The sequence below is a fragment of the Pecten maximus genome, chromosome 8, assembly GCF_902652985.1.
Source record: "Pecten maximus chromosome 8, xPecMax1.1, whole genome shotgun sequence".
Taxonomy (NCBI): domain Eukaryota; kingdom Metazoa; phylum Mollusca; class Bivalvia; order Pectinida; family Pectinidae; genus Pecten; species Pecten maximus.
The window spans coordinates 5,610,326-5,636,381 of NC_047022.1; the positions used below are offsets into that span (position 1 = coordinate 5,610,326).

At 36.5% G+C, this 26,056-nt stretch overlaps 1 protein-coding gene across 1 annotated transcript; it reads right to left on the reverse strand.

The window, feature by feature from the left end:
* Nucleotides 1–1,525: 1,525 nt before the first annotated feature.
* On the reverse strand, nt 1,526–18,004 carry LOC117333698. The gene is made up of 6 exons (XM_033893119.1): nt 17,754–18,004; nt 5,988–6,200; nt 5,299–5,529; nt 3,448–3,681; nt 2,465–2,683; nt 1,526–1,828 (listed from the first exon to the last, which is right to left on the reverse strand). The coding sequence occupies exons 1-6, from the start codon at nt 17,830–17,832 to the stop codon at nt 1,638–1,640; spliced, it is 1,167 nt and encodes a 388-aa protein (XP_033749010.1). The 5' UTR covers nt 17,833–18,004; the 3' UTR covers nt 1,526–1,637.
* Between the last annotated feature and the right edge of the window lie 8,052 nt (nt 18,005–26,056).

Sequence of the window (26,056 nt, forward strand, 5' to 3'; positions counted from 1 at the left end):
CCTTGTTTCTCCGAAAGAGTTTAATCCTTGTTACCATGTAACAAGTTAACCCTTGTTCTTTAGTTAAATAATTCCTTCCCAGTTCAGATAAAATCCTTGTTTTTTTTCTGTAAGAATTTAATCATTCTTTCTCAGTTACAGTTTCTTTTTTCTATATTACAATTTAATTATTTTTCAGTAAAAGTTAAATTCTTATAATTTAATCGTTGTTTCTCTGTCACAGTGTAATCCTTGTCACTGTCACAGTGTAATCCTTGTCTCTGTTACAGTGTAATCCTTGTCTCTGTCACAGTGTAATCCTTGTGACTGTCACAGTGTAATCCTTGTGACTGTCACAGTGTAATCCTTTATGACTGTCACAGTGTAATCCTTGTCGCTATCACAGTGTTATCCTTGTCACTGTCACAATGTTATCCTTGTCGCTGTCACAGTGTTATCCTTGTCGCCGTCACAGTGTAATCCTTGTCACTGTCACAGTGTAATCCTTGTCGCTATCACATTGTAATCCTTGTTACTGTCACAGTGTAATCCTTGTCACTGTCACAGTGTAATCCTTGTCGCTGTCACAGTGTAATCCTTGTCACTGTCACAGTGTAATCCTTGTCGCTATCACAGTTTAATCCTTGTCGCTGTCACAGTGTAATCCTTGTCGATATCACAGTGCAATCCTTGTCGCTGTCACAGTGTAATCCTTGTCGCTGTCACAGTATAATCCTTGTCACTGTCACAGTGTAATCCTTGTCACTGTCACAGTGTAATCCTTGTCGCTGTCACAGTGTAATCCTTGTCGCTGTCACAGTGTAATCCTTGTCGCCGTCACAGTGTAATCCTTGTCACTGTCACAGTGTAATCCTTGTCACTGTCACAGTGTAATCCTTGTTAATGTTACAGTGTAATCCTTGTCACTGTCACAGTGTAATCCTTGTCGTTGTGACAGTGTAATCCTTGTCACTGTCACAGTGTAATCCTTGTTGCTGTCACAGTGTAATCCTTGTCGCTTTCACAGTGTAATCCTTGTTACTGTCACATTGTAATCCTTGTTACTGTCACAGTGTAATCGTTGTCGCCGGCACAGTGTAATCCTTGTCACTGTCACAGTGTAATCCTTGTCACTGTCACAGTGTAATCCTTGTTACTGTCACAGTGTAATCCTTGTCACTGTCATAGTGTAATCCTTGTCGCCGTCACAGTGTAATCCTTGTCACTGTCATAGTGTAATCCTTGTCGCTGTCACAATGTAATCCTTGTCACTGTCACAATGTAATCCTTGTCGCTGTCACAGTGTAATCGTTGTCGCTGTCACAGTGTAATCCTTGTCGCTGTCACAATGTAATCCTTGTCGCTGTCACAGTGTAATCCTTGTCACTGTCATAGTGTAATCCTTGTCGCTGTCACAATGTAATCCTTGTCACTGTCACAATGTAATCCTTGTCGCTGTCACAGTGTAATCCTTGTCACTGTCATAGTGTAATCCTTGTCGCCGTCAAAATGTAATCCTTGTCGCTGTCACATTGTAATTCTTGTCTCTGTCACAGTGTAATCCTTGTCTCTGTCACAGTGTAATCCTTGTCACTGTCACAGTGTAATCCTTGTCGCTGTCACAGTGAAATGATGTGCCATGTTTGTCGGGAGTCCAATCAGTAAGTCGGGAACCACACAGACCAATACCAATTTCCACCGATCCATTTCCTCTTGAAGTTGCACCTACTTCCGGTTCCGGACATCAGTTTTTTCAACTCGTTTACGATTTCTGTCAGAGATTGGTCGTCACGTTGTCTGATCGTTGGCATCTTATGACAGGTAGGGTCGAGACAGGAAACCGGTTTACCTGTAATTGTAGAAAAAAATCCAGTTATATATAAAAAAAAAAATTCTATTTGATGATATTATCGTTTTACTCGGTGGAACTGACTGTGAGCATTTTAAAATCCACTTGTGATTTCGATATACATATGTACATGTATTATTGTGTTTGGTAACGTTCAGTCTACGAACAATCAATATGTTCATTGATAATTTTATAACATGCAGTGTTCCCGAAAACTCCACGACGGTAAGTCATTAATATGCATGATTATTGTATTTATAACCTTCTATAAACGATATCGCTGTACTAGAAATTGATATACGTCAAGTAGTAATAACGACAGTACAGACAAGTAAATTGCCTAATTTTCGAGGCAATCTGCCCCTTTATCGATCCCCCTCGGCCGATACTCGTTTTTACAACATTACGATATTTTTTGTTGTTTATACCTACTATATTTGTGTAACTGTTCCATGTTCTATGTCTATATGTGATCGTATGTAATCCCCCTCGGCCGATACTCGTTTTTACTGCAGATTGCCTCGAAAATTCGACAATTTATTTGTCTGTACTGTCGTTATTACTACTTGACACACACACACACACACACACACACACACACACATATATATATACATGTATAAAGTATTTAATCACCTTCTACGATGACTTCACAAATGATTAAGGCACTCGATGACTTCATGATCCTGAGGTAGCGACCGACAGTGTCAGGGAGACAGTGCAGTGTCTTCAGTTCACCATCAGGTACGTGAGCTTCAGTGTAATTGTAGCACAGCTTGCTGTTTTTAAGGTGACCATTTAGCCCTTTGGCGTTCGTCTCTGATGTTTCTATTACGAAATTTTTCAGCTCGTGCCCTATCATATAAAATCACAAAACAAATGTAATATGACGACAGAGACATATATAGATCTATATATATCTACAGAGACATATATAGATCTATATATGTCTCTGATAACGATGAAATCTCGCTGATTCCTTTTTTTTATTTCAAGGTTAAAATTGTATCTGTGTTCATTGGAACATAATTTCATCCTTGGTAATATATATATATATATATATTGCCTCCATTTACACTAATTTCCTTTCAGAGTCGTAGATCTAGAGAATATTTCATGTATTATAAGAAATGTGTATCAAATCTGTAAAAGCTCGCACAGAATACATCTGTACATCATTATCAAATGTTGTGTATTAGTATCTATACGGATATCATGAGAGGGGAGACAACTCTTGTAATTGCCTAACTTCTGTAAAATTGTAATTACCTCCCTTGATTTTAGAACTCTCTAGGTAGGAGATTTTGTGGAAGAATAAAAAATGGAAGTGACATGCAGATTTTTGTCTTCCTCCCCAAGCGAGTTGCCGACACACATTATTTATTGAATATAAGAAATATTTTTAGACTTGTGCTATACTTTTGTTCTAGGTCACGGGTTATTTGATGTTGTAAGTCGGTGCGAGGACCAGCGTGTTTCCTCTGATTTATTCAGGAAAAATAGAAATAAACAACAATATCCGGAATGGAGTTATTTCCCCTTAGACCGTAATATTATAAGATGTCTCACAGACCAGTAACATCATGTATTTTGCAGGTTGTTATAAATCCATTTCTTACCATCGGCTACTCTGTTTTGAATAGAGACACGGTTGATGCTGTAGACATCCCCCAAATCCACCTGCAACCACGGTCTTTCGTCTGTTGGGTTCGAGTGTGAACATGACCGGGCATTGTAGTAGGGATTTAGATTCCCGTCCACGACCCGACTTGCGACCCCTCCCCATCCCACAGACGACTGGTTGGTCGGCTTATTTAATGCTATGTCAGCCAAATTGCACTCATCCCTGGATACTTTAAAAGAAATATCCATGATAATAATGATAAACATGAAATATCTTTAACAAGAAATATCTTTTAAGAAAGATAAACGCCATAGTTTTAATGCTGGTAGTTATAATGTAAAACTGCTTGTGAAATCAATTAACGAACTAATTAATGCTTGGGTTTGGTTTGTTTTATTTAACGTCCTTTTAACAGCCAGGGTCATTTAAGGACGTGTCTGGTTTTTGAAATGGAGAAAAACCAGCCGGAGCACCAGGAGAAAAACCACCGGCCACGTACGTAGGTTTCGAACTCGCAACCCAGTGATGGAGGGCTAGTGACAAACTAATGCGTTTCAGCACGGATAACAACATTATATCATTTTCAATCATTTTTGGTGATAATAAGAATGCATTCGAATCAGGAATATAATTTTACTAATGTGTCATTTGAAAAGATACATCCACTTATTCAGCTTGCATCCATTCTTATCTTTGTTTCGTTTTTAACTGTCTATCTGCATTTTGAATTTACCGCCATGACCAATCACATACTTCATCTTGACCAGTAACGCCGCCTGTCGCGTCATATTCTGTACAAAATGAATATTATACGGCTATCCCCAAAAAATCAAAGCAGGAACAAAAGGATTGTAATAGGTAACCTTACGTGTTGGTATTGTTATTGACTAAACTGATACGAAGAATTAAAAATTGGTGTCTTTGAAGTATTCATTTTTAAGTCAGGCGGAAGACGCCATTTTCTTAAAATCAGGGTAAGATTACAACAAAGAGCCCCGTATTTGTTTTATTATCAAACTAAAAGTTGATTACTATTATTTAATTATTAATGTGCTCCCTATCATTATAAACATTACAATCGTCCGTCCGTACTCACTACGATATACTTGTACTTGTTGGGAGAATTAACGAATCATTCCGTACAAATATAGGAGATGAAATTTAATATAATTTTGTGTTTTCCCCATAATTCATCATTAAACCTCACTGCGCATGTGTTTTTTTCGCGACGGAATGAACGTAAAGTAAGTGTGATGTCCATAGCTTATTAAACTTGTGCGTTGCACCCCACAAGTTCGCAGACAAAAGACTGCACCCCATAAGTCAATATTGTCTGTATGTCCATCGGTAAGCCGTAATACTTTGACAGAATTTTACTTTCATCAAACGAAAGATTGAATAAACATGTACCTCTAGTAGATCTATCAGATACATAATAAATCACCTTGACCGAGTCAGGGCAGCAACACATGGAGCATGTATAATTTTTAAACCGAGATTTTATGGTTTTAATCTTTTAATGATTCCGAGAGAGTTTTTCATAACGTTGCAGATGATCGTTCCACAAACGATACACTTGTATATGTATCAATAGAACCCAAACATCTGACATATTTTCAGGAATGTGGTTTGCTGTTCTCTATATCAGTCAGGTCTGCAAAGTAAATCATAAGTTAGCGAGAAAAGTTCCGAATGATTTATTTATATCGTTTGTTGCCTATCGCGTAAAAGACATATACGGATCGGTGTTAGAAAAAATATTTTGCGAGTATAACACCGATCCTTATATGTCAGGATGATTTTCAGTACAGCTTTTGTTTTTATTTCAAGGATACATGGAACGTACCTTCAACAACAACCTCACAGAAGGTCAAAGCGTCGTCAAGGATCTCAACCATTTTGGAGATCCTTAGAAAGCGGCCGGTCGTGTCACGTGGGCATGGTAAAGTGATGACGTCATCACCGGGAACTGGTGACTCGGTGTAGTTGTAGCACAAAATGGCGTCCAGTAGATGGCTTCCCACGTTAGACGTGTTCGTTTTGGACAATTCTACGGTGAAATTTCTCAATCTTTTGTCTACAACGACAACAAGAGAGAGTAATTAACTCACGGCGCTTCCATTAATCATACATTTTGTAATATATTTCTACAGTTTATACTGTATATATTATATAATCAATCGATGCGTATCACTTTTCGTTAAATATATAGACTGATTTAATTAAAATCAATCACGGAATGTACGACTTCAAAAACTTCCTACAAAATGAAAGTTAATCCTTTAAAATCTCTTGTTATCGCATTACATTGAAATTGATGATTTTCGAGATCCTAAGGCAATATGTCGCCTCTACAACTTACAAAGGAATTGAATAATGCTTCGCATCCATTTCATATAGAATTAAGTTAACGCTTCAGATATTTGTCGTCTTTGACTTGTTTCATATGTGATATGAAATATTTAATGCAAGATTATCAAAACTTATATACAATAAAACCATTTCCATGAGAATGCTATAAATACTTATTTTTACCAATATTTGTCTGAATGGACACGTTTGTTATCGTGTAGACTGATCCTATGTCAACCTGCCACCACTGATAGCCAGTCTCTGAGGTAGACATACATGTTGGAGGGTCGACAAATCCGTCCACGGCCAGTGAGGAAGCGTTAAAGGTCGATGATTGGCTAGTTGGCTTGTTCAGTGCGACGTTAGAAATGACGCGACTTGAGAAGTGGCCATGGACTGAATCAGAACAAATAAGAGAGATGAAAACAAAAAACAAAAAACAAAAACAAAAAACACACAAAAAACACAAACAAAAAAATATAATGATAATAATAATAAAACAACACACAAATAAACAACAAAATAACAAAACAAAAAAAACCAAAAAAAAAACCCCAAAAAAACAACAAAAAAAACAACAAAAAACCCCAACAAAATCACAAAAAAAGCAATAAACAAACCAACATAACGAACAAAAAAAACAATTAAAAAACCGTTGGTTCCTCCTTGTACGAAAGAAAAGACCCTTTTCCAATATTTAAACGTAGATTTTGCCATTTACCGACCTTGATTTTCTAATATATGTTAATGATATAACTGACTGTACAAGCAAAATTAAACTCTTTCCTGATGATGTTTCTCTTTATGATATATAATCAAAATGAAATTGCATTGAAAATTAAAATGGTTTGAGTGATATAGGTACATTGGGGAAAAGATGGCGGAGGGTGGGTGGGGTGGGGTGTCAATTTCAATGCACAGAAAACAGAATATATACTTTTTTCGAGAAAAGAGAACTTATTAATCCTGATGATATATTCAGTTCTATCTTAGTACACAAACACTTATGGCTAACTTTCAGGAGTGATGGGAGCAAATCAACTATATTCATGAACATGCTTACAGAAAATGAATATTTTAAGAATACTAAAACATAAAGTAGATAGGGAAAGTCTCATTATGTGTGATGAAGACATCTAATCCAGTCTCAAGATTTTTGAGGACTTTTCTTTCCTCTGAGTATTGATCCACTTCTCTACACCACACAGAGGTCAATATCTTTTCTTTTTCTTCTCGAAGTTTGACTTTAATCATTGATTTTCTGTCAAGTACGAAAGTAGTATATAGTGCTACAAATAAAACTCAATTATCGTGATAGTCATATGACACCGAGAGGTATTACATAAACGATTTGAAGCGAAAGATACTACGTCCTAGTTCGAGATATGTACGAAATGTGTTTGCAGTCAGATTGGTATGGAGTCTTTATGACAGGACAAAATATCGGCTGCTGTGTCGCTTTGATGCATTTGACTTGACAAATCACGCTGTAAAACCCTCTCTCATAGCTGTGTTTCAACATTGGAGTTTACAAAAAACACCTCGATAAAGACCGGCGTTTGCGGTAGACATGCGCTTAAAGAGGTTTGTGTAGCAGCGCATCCGGTGACAATTTTTGACAGCAAAGTAATTACTTTAGATATTCATCAAGTTAACAAATTATCTTATCATTTGTGTCTAAAATATTCAGAATGAACGTAAGGAGTTCATTTGATAATTTGCGTGCATTAGATAATAAATGAAAATTTATGATGTTTGGTTTCCGAGATATTTCTGCATCGCCCCAGATAATATTCCTGATTTGAGTTCGGCAGCAATCGCAATGTAATCGGAGTTATTTTAAAAATGGACACACTTATATTGGTACCGACTAGCAAAAACGTTTTGGTTTGAAAAAAAAAAAAAAAAAAAAGTTACCATATGACTTGTCATTATACATTGTCCAGCTTTTACGAGAGCTGATTGATATTTTGTGAGCCTCATGTTGAAGGATTTGAATTTTGCCGTACATATTGTATTATTTTCCAACATAATCTCCTTCAGTATCTATACACTTTTGCCAACGATGTTTAACGGGCCTCTATGCCACTTTTATAGAACTCCTTTTCTTCGGTGTTTAGAAAGTCATCCACCGCATGTACGACGTCATCATCGGACTGAAAGTGGTTGCCTGAAATAATTGTTTTCAGTTTTTAAAATAGATGAAAGTCTGATGGAGCGGGATCAGGTGATTAAGGCTAATGCTCAATCAGTTTAAAGCCACTTTAGTGAATGGCAGCCATGGCAATGACAGACTTGTGAACAGGAGCTTTGTCCTGATGGAATAAAGCACCTTTAGTAAGCTTTCCGCGGTGCTTAAGTTTAATATTTTACCGTTACTGCCTCAGAAGTGAAGCATAGTATGTTCCATTGATTGTTTGTCCGTTTTGAAGATAATCTATCAACAGAAACCATCTGCATCCCAGAAAACCGAGGACATAACCTTCCCAGCTGATGGAACAACCTTCTTTGGCGGGGGAGAGCCAGAGTACTCCCATTGTTTCAACTATTTCTTAGCCTCTGGGGTAAAATGACGGACCCATGTTTCATCCACAGTGACAAATCTCTGAACAAAGTTGACAGGATTTCCACAACAAGGTAAAGATTAGCAGGCGGGAATGTGCGCCTGCTGTGCTTCTGATCAACTGTCAGAAGTCTTGGCATCCATCAGGCCGAAATAATTCTCATTGCAAGATCCTCGGTAAGAATGGCACGACTCTGTCATGTGAAATGCCAACTCTACTGGCGTTATATCTTTCTGTGACTCGTCTGTCAGTCATGACAATTTCATGAAATGTATTGGCCATTTCTGGGGGTTGTAGCATAGACAGGCTTTCGAGGACGGTGGTCGTCCTCATGCCTCTGTCGGCCGCGCTTAAATTCCGTCACCCACCCTTTCACTGTAGCATATGAAGGGACATAATTCCATAGTGTTGCTACCATATCATTATGGATATCCTTAGGTAATTACAAATTTTGTCGATTCTGCAAAAATCGCTTGTCTTAATTACTTAAAGTGTTACTTCGTCTATATAAACCAACCAAATGAGACCAGTCTTTGGGTTCACGGTCCTATATAGTCAGAGAATAGCAAGACTGAAAAAGAACATCACTGAGAACATTCCTCAGTACGAGGCTCACAACATATCAATCATTCCTCGTAAATGACAAGATGTTTTTCAATTATATGTGACCGCTATCACATGACAATGTTTTAACCAATCACAAGGTGTGAAATATATGATTTTATGATAAAAGTGTTTTGCTTCCACTATGATAACCAAGTTAATGATACGATAAGCAAATACAAATAGTTCCCAACATACCTTAACTCTCATAATGCAATGTTATCTCTCAAAGTATTTGCATAAAATAGATATATTTTCTAATTTTCTAACTTTTGGATCAAATAACGGATGGAAAGTCAAACAAATCACTTAAGATATGGAAACGTTCTACAAAAAAAATATCAAAAATGACATCCATTAATTGGTATAAATGTAGGTTACAATATAGAAATATAACTTGAAGTGCATTAAATGAAACCTTTGTCAAACCTTAAATCACCTGCTTCGTCTATCAATAGTGCTTACATGTTCCAGTTGATTTGATAATAGAAAATGTTCCAAATATCTAAAGAAAAAATAATTATTTGGTCTTGGACAGGAAAATACGTAAATAAGAAAGTTTGATTTACCTGCGCAATAGTAACACAACACTGCGTAAACTGTCCCATAACGTCATTGTCATGTTGTATAGACCTTTCACCGCCATCACTGGCAGTCGATTCTGACCAACGGTTCCGACAACTATTCTCACGACTAATATCACAGTTATGCTCACGACTGATATCACAGTTGATAACACGTCTTGTCGTTAAGGATAACGCTAGAAATGTGCTGTGCGATAATCCAGCATGCATTGGACGAAATCAATCGTCTGCTATGTTAATTGTCATATCAACCAATCACGATTGCTGAACTTTTCCATGTACTAGTTCAAACCTGAAACGGCAAATATGTGTATTATCACAGGGACTTGAGAATTAGTTACATTCTACATGTATTTGGATCTCCTCTAGTGTGTATAGCACATTTCGAGACGTTTTGGTGTGCTAGCCCCCCCCCCAAAAACGTCAAGGTATTTATGACCATGGGGATATCATTTTTGCCAATCTGAATCAAGCCCCCCAAAACGTCTCAAAATGTGCTATACATACTAGGGGAGGTCCAAATACATATAGACTTAACTAATGCTCAAGTCCCTGTGGTTCAGTAGCTTTGTTGGATCCACGCGGCGCCTATGTAATGTGTGTGTCGTAGGTACGGATATGATGCACAATACCTGTATTCCTACTCAACAGATATTTAACAGGAGAAGTCGTTCACGATTCTGAAACAAATTGTTACTCTTCTTTAAAGAGTTTAAAATAACTGTTACCCATATATACGGACTATGACGTTGTGTTCCTTTGGACGCTTATAAGATACCCGGGTATATGTACAAAGGACGGTTGCCAATTTGGGCTATTCTGTGGCCCCTCGGTGATAAGTGTAATATTTTGCAAATGATACTTTAGGGTAAGCTGCATATTGTATGCTATTCAAAACATTATTTTTTTCTGGGCTGATAGTAAAATGTATGGTGTCTAGGTCACAAGGTGTGAAATTCAAGTTAAACTGCTCCAGCTTATACACATTCAATATTAGAGTTAACATGATATTTCGTTACGTTACTGTTACATAAGGGTCGGATTAAAACAAAAAGTTGACAAAAATGTCAAAAATTGAGAATATAGGTCACAGTGACTTAATTTAGCGTCTTGCCTGTTTTCAGCAGTGATCCCTGGCGATTGGTGCTGCAAGCACATACCCGGTATTCTGATTAAGCCCGACCATGGGGGCTGAGGGGCCGAGGGGCTGAGGGGGCGGGGTCACATAGTGCATTCCAAGCAGCACTTCAGCTTATAAGCACTCTAGCGAGCTATCATTAGTCAAGGTAGAGAGTGTATAGTCAATTTCATATAGAAATGTATTTCATGGAATGATATAAATTAATTAATTTTGATTGGAAATGAACATTCTATATATCTGTGTTGATCAGTAACAAGTTTACAAACGATTCATTTATATTTGAACATGTAATGAGAGATGGAGCAATAGATGTATGTATCGCTACAGTGACTTCATCATACACAAACTGACGTATCATGCTTTAAGTTGAAATGGAATCTTTGAAATGCGTCATATTAAAAAGAAATTAGATAAAATAATCCCATATGGGTAATATGATTGCAAATTTTGTCGTTCTTTTTAAATAATTAATTTAACTTGCAGCAGATGAGGTCACGATGGTCCAAGTAGTGTCATCTTTTTCAAAATAAAAAAAGCACTGACAAGCAATACATTCTGATAGTTTAATGCTATCGTGTGATTGCGTTAACATAGATATTGATTTTTAACTGCGTTCTTAGTTTAGTAATTTAGTTATGTAATTAGTTAATTAGGCAAGTGCTATAGCCAATGAGAGCTAACTTTGATGGCACAAAGCTATGTATCAGTGACTGGTGTCTAAGTGGTCAAAGTGTAAAAAAAAAATCGCCGACCCCTATTGGAAATTAACATTGCTGGAAACGTCACATTTTATTATCTGCCTTCACTAGGAATGAAACCCAGGACCTCCGGCTTTCTTGTCCTGAAAGCTCGGTTTGCTTTTGTTTAACGTCCTATTAACAGCCAGGGTCATTAAAGGACGTGTCAGGTTTTGGAGGTGGAGGAAAGTCGGAGTTTGCGCTAGACATGCGCTTAAGTAGTTTGTGAAGCAGCGCATCCGGTGACAATTTTTGACAGCAAAGTCATTACTTTTGATATTAATCAAGTTAACAAATTATCTTATCATTTGTGTATAAAATATTCTGAATGAACTTAAAGGGTTCATTTGATAATTTGCGTGCATTATAAAAAAAAACCCATCAGTTATCCAGCTTTTACGAGAGCTGATTGATATGTTGTGAGCCTCATGTTGAAGGATTTGAATTTTGCCGTACATATTGTATTATTTTCCAACATAATCCCCTTCAGTATCTATACAATTTTGCAAAATATGTTTAACGGGCCTCTATGCCACTTTTATAGAACTCCTTTTCTTGGGTGTTCAGAAAGTTATCCACCGCATGTACGACGTCATCATCGGACTGAAAGTGGTTGCCTGAAATAATTGTTTTCAGTTTTTGAAATAGATGAAAGTCTGATGGAGCGGGATCAGGTGATTAAGGCTAATGCTCAATCAATTTAAAGCCACTTTAGTGAATGGCAGCCATGGTAATGACAGACTTGTGAGCTTTGTCCTGATGGAATAAAGCACCTTTAGTAAGCTTTCCGCGGTGCTTAAGTTTAATATTTTACCGTAACTGCCTCAGAAGTGAAGCATAGTATGTTCCATTGATTGTTTGTCCGTTTTGAAGATAATCTATCAACAGAAAGCATCTGCATCCCAGAAAACCGAGGACATAACCTTCCCAGCTGATGGAACAACCTTCTTTGGCGGGGGGGAGCCAGAGTACTCCCATTGTTTCAACTATTTCTTAGCCTCTGGGGTAAAATGACGGACCCATGTTTCATCCACAGTGACAAATCTCTGAACAAAGTTGACAGGATTTCCACAACAAGGTAAAGATTAGCAGGCGAGAATGTGCCCCTGCTGTGCTTCTGATCAACAAGATCCTCGGTAAGAATGGCACGACTCTTTCCTGTGAAATGCCAACTCTACTGGCTATATATCTTTCTGTGACTCGTCTGTCAGTCATGACAATTTCATGAAATGTATTGGCCATTTCTGGGGGTTGTATCATAGACAGGCTTTCCAGGACGGTGGTCGTCCTCATGCCTCTGTCGGCCGCGCTTAAATTCCGTCACCCACCCTTTCCCTGTAGCATATGAAGGGACATAATTCCATAGTGTTGCTACCATATCATTATGGATATCCTTAGGTAATTACAAATTTTGTCGATTCTGCAAAAATCGCTTGTCTTAATTACTTGAGAGTGTTACTTCGTCTATATAAACCAACCAAATGAGACCAGTCTTTGGGTACACGGTCCTATATAGTCAGAGAATAGCAAGACTGAAAAAGAACATCACTGAGAACATTCCTCAGTACGAGGCTCACAACATATCAATCATTCCTCGTAAATGACAAGATGTTTTTCAATTATATGTGACCACTATCACGTGACACTATTTTAACCAATCACAAGGTGTGAAATATATGATTTTATGATAAAAGTGTTTTGCTTCCACTATGATAACCAAGTTAATGATACGATAAGCAAATACAAATAGTTCCCAACATACCTTAACTCTCATAATGCAATGTTATCTCTCAAAGTATTTGCATAAAATAGATATATTTTCTAATTTTCTAACTTTTGGATCAAATAACGGATGGAAAGTCAAACAAATCACTTAAGATATGGAAGCGTTCTACAAAAAAATATCAAAAATGACATCCATTAATTGGTGTAAATGTAAGTTACAATGTAGAAATATAAATTGAAGTGATTTAAATGAAATCTTTGTCAAATCTTAAAGCACATGCTTCGTCAATCAACAGTGCTTACATGTTCCAGTTGATTTGATAAAAAAAAATGCTCCAAATATCTAAAGACAAATTAATTATTTGGTCTGGGACAGCAAAATACGTAAATAAGAAAGTTTGATATACCTGCGTAATAGTAACACAACACTGCGCAAACTGTCCACCTTGTCATGTTGTAAAGACCTTTCAACGCCATCACTGGCAGTCGATTCTGACCAACGGTTCTGACAACTATTCTCACGACTAATATCACAGTTATGCTCACGACTGATATCACAGTTGATAACACGTTTTGTCGTTAAGGATAACGCTAGAAATGTGCTGTGCGATAATCCAGCATGCATTGGACGAAATCAATCGTCAGCTATGTTAATTGTCATATCAACCAATCACGATTGCTGAACTTTTCCATGTACTAGTTCAAACCTGAAACGGCAAATATGTGTATTATCACAGGGACTTGAGAATCAGTTACATTCTACATGTATTTGGATCTCCTCTAGTGTGTATAGCACATTTCGAGACGTTTTGGTGTGCTAGCCCCCCAAAACGTCAAGGTATTTATGACCATGGGGATATCATTTTTGCCAATCTGAATCAAGCCCCCCAAAACGTCTCAAAATGTGCTATACATACTAGGGGAGGTCCAAATACATGAAGACTTAACTAATGCTCAAGTCCCTGTGTTTCAGTAGCTTTGTTGGATCCACGCGGCGCCTGTGTAATGTGTGTGTCGTAGGTACGGAAATGATGCACAATACCTGTATTCCTACTCAACAGATATTTAACAGGAGAAGTCGTTCACGATTCTGAAACAAATTGTTACTCTTCTTTAAAGAGTTTAAAATAACTGTTACCCATATATACGGACTATGACGTTGTGTTCCTTTGGACGCTTAAAAGATACACGGGTATATGCACAAAGGCCGGTTGCCGATTTGGGCTATTCTGTGGCCCCTCGGTGATAAGTGTAATATTTTGCAAATGATACTTTAGGGTAAGCTGCATATTGTATGCTATTCAAAACATTATTTTTTTCTGGGCTGATAGTAAAATGTATGGTGTCAAGGTCACAAGGTGTAAAATTCAAGTTTAGCTGCTCGAGCTTATACACATTCAATATTAGAGTTAACATGATATTTCGTTACGTTACTGTTACATAAGGGTCGGATTAAAACAAAAAGTTGACAAAAATGTCAAAAACTGAGAATATAGGTCACAGTGACTTAATTTAACGTCTTGCCTGTTTTGGTCTCAAATAGATGACCAAGAAGCTCACATGGACAACACACAAGTAGCAGCGATCCCTGGCGATTGGTGCTGCAAGCACATACCCGGTATTCTGATTAAGCCCGACCATGGGGGCTGAGGGGCTGAGGGGGCGGGGTCACATAGTGCATTCCAAGCAGCACTTCAGCTTATAAGCACTCTAGCGAGCTATCATTAGTCAAGGTAGAGAGTGTATAGTCAATTTCATATAGAAATGTATTTCATGGAATGATATAAATTAATTAATTTTGATTGGAAATGAACATTCTATGTATCTGTGTTGATCAGTAACAAGTTTACAAACAATTCATTTATATTTGAACATGTAATGAGAGATGGAGCAATAGATGGATGTATCGCTACAGTGACTTCATCATACACAAACTGACGTATCATGCTTTAAGTTGAAATGGAATCTTTGAAATGCGTCATATTAAAAAGAAAATTAGATAAAATAATCCCATATGGGTAATATGATTGCAAATTTTGTCGTTCTTTTTAAATAATTAATTTAACTTGCAGCAGATGAGGTCACGATGGTCCAAGTAGTGTCATCTTTTTCAAAATTAAACAAAAGCACTGACAAGCAATAAATTCTGATAGTTTAATGCTGTCGTGTGATTGCGTTAACATAGATATTGATTTTTAACTGCGTTCTTAGTTTAGTAATTTAGTTATGTAATTAGTTAATTAGGCAAGTGCTATAGCCAATGAGAGCTAACTTTGATGGCACAAAGCTATGTATCAGTGACTGGTGTCTAAGTGGTCAAAGTGTAAAAAAATCGCCGACCCCTATTGGAAATTAACATTGCTGGAAACGTCACATTTGATCATCTGCCTTCACTAGGAATGAAACCCAGGACCTCCGGCTTTCTTGTCCTGAAAGCTCGGTTTGCTTTTGTTTAACGTCCTATTAACAGCCAGGGTCATTAAAGGACGTGTCAGGTTTTGGAGGTGGAGGAAAGTCGGAGTTTGCGCTAGACATGCGCTTAAGTAGTTTGTGTAGCAGCGCATCCGGTGACAATTTTTGACAGCAAAGTCATTACTTTTGATATTAATCAAGTTAACAAATTATCTTATCATTTGTGTATAAAATATTCTGAATCAACTTAAAGGGTTCATTTGATAATTTGCGTGCATTATATAATAAATGAAAAATTATGATGTTTGGTTTCCGAGATATTTCTGCATCGCCCCAGATAATATTCCTGATTTGAGTTCGGCAGCAATCGCAATGTAATCGGAGCTATTTTGAAAACGGTCACACTTATATTGGTACCGACTAGCAAAAACGTTTTGGTTTAAAAAACCTATCAGTTATCCAGCTTTTACGAGAGCTGATTGATATGTTGTGAGCCTCATGTTGAAGGATTTGAATTTTGCCGTACATATTGTATTATTTTCCAACATAATCCCCTTCAGTATCTATGCAATTTTGCAAAATATGTTTAACGGGCCTCTATGCCACTTTTATAGAACTCCTTTTCTTGGGTGTTCAGAAAGTCATCCACCGCATGTACGACGTCATCATCGGACTGAAAGTGGTTGCCTGAAATAACTGTTTTCAGTTTTTGAAATAGATGAAAGTCTGATGGAGCGGGATCAGGTGATTAAGGCTAATGCTCAATCAATTTAAAGCCACTTTAGTGAATGGCAGCCATGGCAATGACAGACTTGTGAACAGGAGCTTTGTCCTGATGGAATAAAGCACCTTTAGTAAGCTTTCCGCGGTGCTTAAGTTTAATATTTTACCGTAACTGCCTCAGAAGTGAAGCATAGTATGTTCCATTGATTGTTTGTCCGTTTTGAAGATAATCTATCAACAGAAAGCATCTGCATCCCAGAAAACCGAGGACATAACCTTCCCAGCTGATGGAACAACCTTCTTTGGCGGGGGAGAGCCAGAGTACTCCCATTGTTTCAACTATTTCTTAGCCTCTGGGGTAAAATGACGGACCCATGTTTCATCCACAGTGACAAATCTCTGAACAAAGTTGACAGGATTTCCACAACAAGGTAAAGATTAGCAGGCGAGAATGTGCGCCTGCTGTGCTTCTGATCAACAAGATCCTCGGTAAGAATGGCACGACTCTTTCCTGTGAAATGCCAACTCTACTGGCTATATATCTTTCTGTGACTCGTCTGTCAGTCATGACAATTTCATGAAATGTATTGGCCATTTCTGGGGGTTGTACCATAGACAGGCTTTCCAAGACGGTAGTCGTCATCATGCCTCTGTCGGCCGCGCTTAAATTCCGTCACCCACCCTTTCCCTGTAGCATATGAAGGGACATAATTCCATAGTGTTGCTACCATATCATTATGGATATCCTTAGGTAATAACAAATTTTGTCGATTCTGCAAAAAACCGCTTGTCTTAATTACTTAAAGTGTTACTTCGTCTATATAAACCAACCAAATGAGACCAGTCTTTGGGTACACGGTCCTATATATTCAGAAAATAGCAAGACTGGAAAAGAACATCACTGAGAACATTCCTCAGTACGAGGCTCACAACATATCAATCATTCCTTGTAAATGACATGATGTTTTTCAATTATATGTGACCGCTATCACGTGACACTGTTTTAACCAATCACAAGGTGTGAAATATATGAGTTTATGATAAAAGTGTTTTGCTTTCAATATGATAACAAAGTTAATGATACGATTAGCAAATACAAATAGTTCCCAACATACCTCAACTCTCATAATGCAATGTTATCTCTTAAAGTATTTGCATAAAATAGATATATTCTCTAATTTTCTAACTTTTGGATCAAATAACGGATGGAAAGCCAAACAAATCACTTAAGATATGGAAGCGTTCTACAAAAAATATATAAAAAATGACATCCACTAATTGGTGTAAATGTAGGTTACAAAGTAGAAATATAACTTGAAGTGCGTTAAATGAAACCTTTGTCAAACCTTAAAGCACCTGTTTCGTCTGATTTGATAATAAAAAATGTTCCAAATATCTAAAGAAAAATTAATTATTTGGTCTGTGACAGCAAAATACGTAAATAAGAAAGTTTGATTTACCTGCGTAATAGTAACACAACACTGCGTAAACTGTCCACCATAACGTCCTCGTTATGTTGTATAGACCTTTCACCGCCATCACTGGCAGTCGATTCTGACCAACGGTTCTGACAACTATGCTCACGACTAATATCACAGTTATGCTCACGACTGATATCACAGTTGATAACACGTCTTGTCGTTAAGGATAACGCTAGAAATGTGCTGTGTGATAATCCAGCATGCATTGGACGAAATCAATCGTCTGCTATGTTAATTGTCATATCAACCAATCACGATTGCTGAACTTTTCCATGTACTAGTTCAAACCTGAAACGGCAAATATGTGTATTATCACAGGGACTTGAGAATTAGTTACATTCTACATGTATTTGGACCACGCCTAGTGGTATAGCAAATTTAAGTCATGGTATATATGACAACCGGGATGTCATGTTTGCCAAATTTGAATCTAGCCGCCCGCACCCCCCCCCCCCCCCCCCCCCCGCCCCCCCAAAAAAGTATCAAAATGTGCTATACATACATACAAGTAGACTTAACTAATTCTCAAGTCCCTGTGCTTCAGTAACTTTGTTGGATCCACGAGGCGCCGGTGTAATGTGTGTGTCGTAGGTACGGCGACCGTACTTGATGTACAATACCTGTATCCCTACTCAACAGATATTTTACAGAAGAAGTCGTTCACGATTCTGAAACAAATTGTTACTCTTTATAGCAAGCCGTTTTAATAATTAAAGTTGAAATCTTTTTACCTTAAGCCGATTAGATTTTCAAGGTCAAAATGGACGATTCCATGTCATAAAGGGTAGACAGTTATTCATTTAATCAAAACAACATCTTTTAAGCTTAAGTTGAATTCTTTTTACATTATGATGTTTTTTTTTCTTTTCAGCTTAAGTAGAAATCATTTCAGCTTAAGCTGAATAAAGACATAATCCCAATTTGTTTTAGCTTAAGTTAAAAATGTTTCAACTTAAGCCGAAAAGATTCTTTTGGCCTAATATCAGATCTCAGTGTCTTTTGGCTATCAATAAATATATTGTTTCATGACCTGTGACCTATAATAAGATTCAAGGTCATTTATTTGAACAAACTTGGTAGCCCTTCACCCAGCATGCTACATGACCAATATGAAGTCCCTGTGCCTCTTGGTTATTTTGAGAAGTAGTTGGTAAAAGAGTTTTGCCTATTTGACCCCTGTGACCTTGATTGAAACTTGGTAGCCCTTCATCCCAGCATGCTACAGGCCCAGTATTAGGTCTCTGGACCTCTTGGTTATTGAGAAGAAGTTGTTAAAATGGAAATGTTGACGACGGACGGACGAACGGACAGTATAATAAGCTTACTTGTCCTTCGTGCACGTGACCTAATAAATACTACTACCAATCTAATTAAAATCTAGATGGTCATTCTTACAATGTTACATGAACATCCAACAACATCACGTCAGGGTGACCTGTGTTACCTCAATATTTCACTTTCAGGTCAAACTGACAATTTTTTGATGTCATCGATCTCATCCATTCGTCACATCATGCATCTGAAGCTAACCATTTCGGTACAGCATGAGTATTATAATGCTTTCTAGGATGAAATAACTTGAAACAGATTGACAGATTATGCAAGCCATGCACTTCTTTTTTATATACGGCACATGTAATATATAAAACAAATGCACTTTAAATGCTGCGAGCTTTGTTTGCTTTACATACAGATGACAATGACACAGAATCACGGCAAAATATTTTTGCTCACCTCTGTGAGTGGCCTTCCGTATTTTATCAAAATTAACATAAAAACACATAAATTTTTAAAAAGCAAAGGTGAGCGTCAAAAATTACGCTAAAATGAGCGGTATGTTTGCATAATGATCATCCGCCACCTGCTGAAAAAACTTTTATTTCAACTTAAGTCAAAAAGATTTCAGCTTAAGCTAAAAAAAAAACCTTAATTTCAACTTAAGTCAAAAAGATTTCAGCTTAAGCTAAAAAAAAACTTTATTTCAACTTAAGTTAAAAAGATTTCAGCCTAAGGGGGTTGGAGCTAGTGAGGCTAAAAAATTCCTGACATTCAATTTTCTGAAATTTTGGTTATTTGCTCAGGAGATAATTATGTATCACTGCCTAAATGAAGAAAAACTTTGTGTGGTTGAATTTTTTTTAGACCCCCCTTTAGACCCCCTATAAGTATACACCTCTAGTCCTCTTTGTGGACAAAACCCAAATGCACCTAATGCATTTAAAATGGCAACAAGTTCAATGTTTTTACTTTTGAATATAAAATGAATGCTTCTGTATCTTGATTAACCTCTAGTGAATGTATATATCACATTTTATTATGTATTGGATGCTTATTATAATAATAATAGCATGTGAAGCCGCAGATTTCGTTATCATGATTCTATTTTATATGGTCATTTTTTATGATTATTTCTGATTTCAAAAATTTTTGTAAAATAATTGTGTCATTTAATTTTCTCAAAAAACTAACAGGATATGTCATCAATTTTACTGCATAGCCATGCTATTTTACTGAAACTTTCTATGGTCAGTTTTTGAAATATGTGACATTTTCTTACCACACCCCCCTAAATACTTCACTCCAATTTTGGTACATCTGTCTATTCTATGACGTCATATACTGGAAACATCAGTACACAGGGATCATTTTGGTTTATCAAATTGATGGGCCATTAAATTTAGCTGATTTTCAAGAAAACTAATATCATGTGTGGGTCATTACATAAGAAAATTTAAAGATTTTTCCTAATCATGTGGGCAATTCAGTAAATTTGATGGCCAATGGCCCCATATGGCCCCCTCCAAAATGAACCTCGAGTACATAATTTAAATGTTTCAGTATAGTACAGTTGTTGCGGCAGTAGCGGTCACTTTGCATACAATCGCTGCACACGATTTTACGTGTTGTTTTTTTGACAGGTATTGTATATCTCCAGAAAGCAACTTTAATTACCTTTCTTGTGATACCAAAAGATCTGAATAGAATTGAACATACGAAATGAAACAAGCAAAACAAGACCTACCGAATATGTCGGCTATAGCGGATCAGTACGTCTATAACGGATCACGTCCCCTTGCGGGCCCCTGGTTACGAGTGAAGTTTGCTGGGATGTCTCAAAACGCAATTTTCGGATGCCAATAGACCCCCGTCTAATATTAAATCGAAGCTTTTGTTCTGAATATACTAAACAGTAGGTGCATAACAACTCAAAAAGATGGCTCTTTACAACTAACAACTTTAACGTCATTTCCCAGGACGATTTAGCGTTATTCAACTTTATGTCGACGACGTCACCGATGTTAATGTTAGATATATTTTATGGGGAATACCATTTTATAACTAGTAGATCTATCTTTACGATATCGGTAATGTGTATTCCATCTCAACAAGTCAAAATTGTAAGCAGGAAACACTGATTGTATCTTTTATCCAAATTAAATACATGGAAATTGAGTGTCATCCGTGGAAAAAATACCGAGCCGTACATGACGGATAGTCTAGTCGTTAGACTGTTCTATTGTCAATTTTCTTGTTTTCCTGTTTAACTATGCGAATGAGAACAAAGTGATATAATAATTTCAAATCGGCAGAGTTTCTTTCACATTTTAGAATAGAAATTAAAATTTAGTTCACATGAAACTAAGAATTTTATAGGCCTGTTTTTGTTTTACTCGAACATGTTTATAGTTTGAAATAACCTATAATATGTTTAAGCTATTAAACATAAACATGTTCAAGGGTTTTAAAAAACGCATTGGTTGAACAAAATGTTGTTAAAACAACAACTTTACTAGCTACAATATTTGCATATATAAATTTCTGTAGCTAATATCAAGAGATATTGAATGTTTAAGATTTTAAAAAATTAGCAATGAAATCATTAAGTAAGAATATCTTAGAGAGCATTTAGTGACTTCACATTTCGGGCAACATGCTTATATTTATCTATTTTTGGAAAATGAAATAGCGGAAAAGTATGTAAAAAAATATCAGGTGAATGAGCTAACAATTATCTAGTCTACTAGTGTATGGAATTCCAAGAAAATACATTTAAAAACGAAGTCATAAACATTTATTGAAAATTTTTCAAAATGCATTTAATATAAAGTGAAAATATGACGTGACCGAATACTTTAAATTTTGGCACATTACTGTAACTTGAACATATACTGTCTGAAAACTGAGATGTACAAAGAGAACAACAGCATTTTTCAGAAATGTTTTAATATAATGAAATCATGCCGAAGTGATACTCCATATCAACTTCATTTTAAATGCTCAGTTACTGTCACCGTTGCAAACAAACCCTGGAGAACATGAAGGTCCTATCAGACCAAAGGGTTAGTATGAAGAAATCAACAATCTTTAGTCTTTGTCCGACTTTCAGTCTCACTTTCGTTTAGAGAAGTCAACATTTGAAAGTCTCCTCCCTTGCCTGTCAGCTCTACAACTTGCAGCAGCACTTGCTCCACCATCTTGAATCGATCTCAAGCATGCTTTTAATCGCGGTTGAGGAACTCTTTAACCATTTAACCGAGTGGTTAAAACCAAGCCATAAAAAACGCTTAACCATAAAAGTGTTTTAAACCTTAAAACATGTTGGAGTATAAAAAACAGCCCTTATATATTTTCATTCCAGTTTGAATTCTATACCTTTAATTTTTTGTATTGCTGTTAATTTTCATCAGAGACAGTATTGTTATATAGGCCTCTCTTTTCAATGAACTTCTGCAGTATTTTTAAAATAAAAAAAAACAATAAAGAGCAAAACATGTTGAATTGAAATATTAACCGAATACATTTGTATAATGTATTGTTTTCGACACTAGTGAGAGGAATAATTTATAAACTAAACTTAGGCATTGTAGATATTTTCATTTATTCTTTAATACAGAGCTGCATACACTCTTCTGTCATCTCTGGAAAAAAAATGTTGCATGTTTTAATGTTATGGACTTTGGCACAGGTTTTTATTGATTAGTCCATTTAACCTAGTCAGTTTCATTTGGATTTTTAGCGAACATGGGTATCTAACGTTTAAAAAACCTAATTATAATAGTTTTTCTTCGTTTAAACTTTAAAAATTTAACACGACTCCCTGAACAATTATTGCACTGACTGAAACAATTTTGAGACGACCCCTGGATCAGCTGCGTCACAGCTCTACGTCACCTCAGACTGACTTGGTTCAGTGTGACAGTGACTGCTAATGGGGCATGGCGATTGATGGTACTTTATTAGTTTTGGTCTACATAGAGTGTAGTGTAATTAGCTTGGATGAACACCACTTGGAATTTCTTATTCAGCATGCAATATTGGACCGCTAACACAGTAATCGGCGAGTGATCACATTGCAAATGACTGTATCCGTGAGAGCGTCTGCTCTGTCAGCAGAACGACATGATGAAGCTGATACAATAAGTACCTATACCAAGTTATGCATCTGATTTTGTGCAAGTGAATTAATAATTAATTCAACGACCATTTGGGATTGTAATTGACAGACTGGACGATTCAAGGAAGGCTACGGTAGACTCTTCTCATTCGAAAGTGGCCTATGTTTACAAGCTATTTTTAGTGTCAACACATGGCATCAGCTAGGGGCGACATGAGGGTAAATGAGTACACAGTAAAATTATGACTTGATCAATTGTACTGCTCCTCTTCTTAAGTTGTTTATCTGCTAATGGTGACCATTCGAAATTCGAAATAGCGAATGCACGTGTACGAGTAGTATGCGAATACATACGCGTGCGCAAATAAAACAGTGATCCGCTATAGCCGATGATCCGCTACTGCCGTAACAACTGTTATTGGGTGTTATGAAAAAAGCCAACAACATCATTCAAATATAATTCAGTTATTTAATGAATAAACTTAAAATAGCATCAATAATTGAGATTACTTTAAAATGCGCCCCCCCCCCCCCCCCCCCCCCCCCCCCCCTTTTTTTAGATCTTAGATCTTCGGGAAGTCTTACCCCCAGGGCCAACAGCAAACAGACCTCTATCCTTCCGGGAAGAATCCATGTTGTCGTCTGCATCTGACAGCTGCATCATCCGGATGACAGCTGTATGTTATTGTCTACGTTATAAATACGCTTGACATCGAAGTGAATTTAAGCGTTTAGATGACCCCACAAAAGAAATAATCTAGAGGAGTTCCGAACGTAAAGAGTTATCGTTCCTGATTCTCGGATACTAGCTACAACGTCCTTAAGCTAAAAAAAAGGTTTTATTTCAACTTAAGTCAAAAAGATTTCAAATTAAGCTAAAAAAGGTTTATTTCAACTTAAGTCGAAAAGATTTCAGCTTAAGCTAAAATAAAATAAAGTTTTATTTCAACTTAAGTCAAAAAGATTTTAGCTTAGCTAAAAGAAAGGTTCATTTCAACTTATGTCAAAAAGATTTCAGCTTAAGCTAAAAAAACTTTATTTCAACTTAAGTCAAAAAGGTTTCAGCTTAAGCTGAAAAAAGGGTTTATTGTTATATGGATGTAATGGTTAATTGTGTTGCTGTATTTACATCATTTGTATTTGTGACATATTTCTTGTATATGCCTTTTACATGAATGAATGAAGTAAAGAGAGTACAGTTATCAAAATGCCCTTTTCCAGTTTTGAATATATTATTGTATTAATGTCATGACATATATTGAAAATTTTAATTATTGCAAGTAAAAACATTTTCGCTGTGATATACTTACACAGGTAAATGACTACCTGAGAATCAGCCACTTTCCCAAAACAGACTATACATGTATGTAGCCTTACCTGTAATTATATAGTACCTATTGTTCGCTACCTGTATCAACACTTCCTATGCCCATTGTTAAAATGAGAAGACAACTACCTTTCCAGTTAACTTGACACGTATTTGGGTGTATATTGTCAATATCCTGGCTGTCTGATTAATATTTTTTCTATAAAATATAAAAAAACTATAAAGTAAATAAATCCTATCCTTACTGTCATGGGGTTATATATATACTATATATAGGGTATAACTTTATGGGGGGGGGGGGGTCTTCAAACCCTGGCTATAACTAAACCCTGAACGTTCAGTGGATGTTGGAACAGTCCAGTAAGGATGTTTGCATTCGACCTCGCATTTTTTGCGTTATGTATTATTTTAGCTTAAGTAAAAAAGATTTTGACTTAAGTTAAAAAAAATTGTCAACTTAAGTCGATACCTTTTTCACTTAAGCTGAAATAATACATAATGCAAAAAGATGTTTTTCAACTTAAGTCAAAATCTTTTTAGCTTAAGTAAAAAACCTGTTTACCTTAAGCTATTATGTATTAAATATCAAAACGGCTTGCCATAACTCTTCTTTAAAGAGTTTCAAATAACTGTTACACATATATACGGACTATGACGTTGTGTCCCTTTGGACGCTTATAAGATACCCGGGTATATGTACAAAGGCCGGTTGCCAATTTGGACTATTCTGTGGCCTCTCTGTGATAATTGTAATATTTTGCAGTGATACTTTAGGGTAAGCTGCATATGGTATGCTATTGAAAACATTTTTTTTTGTGGGCTGATAGTAAAAATGTATGGGGTCAAGGTCACAAGGTGTAACATTAAATTTTAACTGCTCGAGTTTATACAAATTCAATATTAGAGTTAACATGATATTTCGTTACGTTACTGTTACATTAGGGTCGGAATAAACAAAAAGTTGACAAAAATGTCAAAAACTGAGAATATAGGTCACAGTGACTTAATTTAACGTCTTGTCTGTTTTTGTCTCAAATAGATGACCAAGAAGCTCACATGGACAACACACTAGTAACTTTTCAGTAGTAACCATATCCTGCATTGATATAATAATCTATATCTGCAAGGTGCTAACCCTTCAGTGCCAGGGAATCCTTCAAGCGAGGCCCCAGAAGGAGTCACCAAATGCATTTCAGAATTAATAATCTTCGTTTATAAGATCACAAGTCTGATTTTAATCAAACAAGTAGCAGCGATCCCTGGCGATTGGTGCTGCAAGCACATACCCGGTATTCTGATTAAGCCCGACCATGGGGGCTGAGGGGCTTAGGGGGCGGGGTCACATAGTGCATTCCAAGCAGCACTTCAGCATATAAGCACTCTAGCGAGCTATCATTAGTCAAGGTAGAGAGTGTATAGTCAATTTCATATAGAAATGTATTTCATGGAATGACATAAATTAATTAATTTTGATTGGAAATGAACATTCTATATATCTGTGTTGATCAATAACAAGTTTACAAACGATTCATTTATATTTGAACATGTAATGAGAGATGG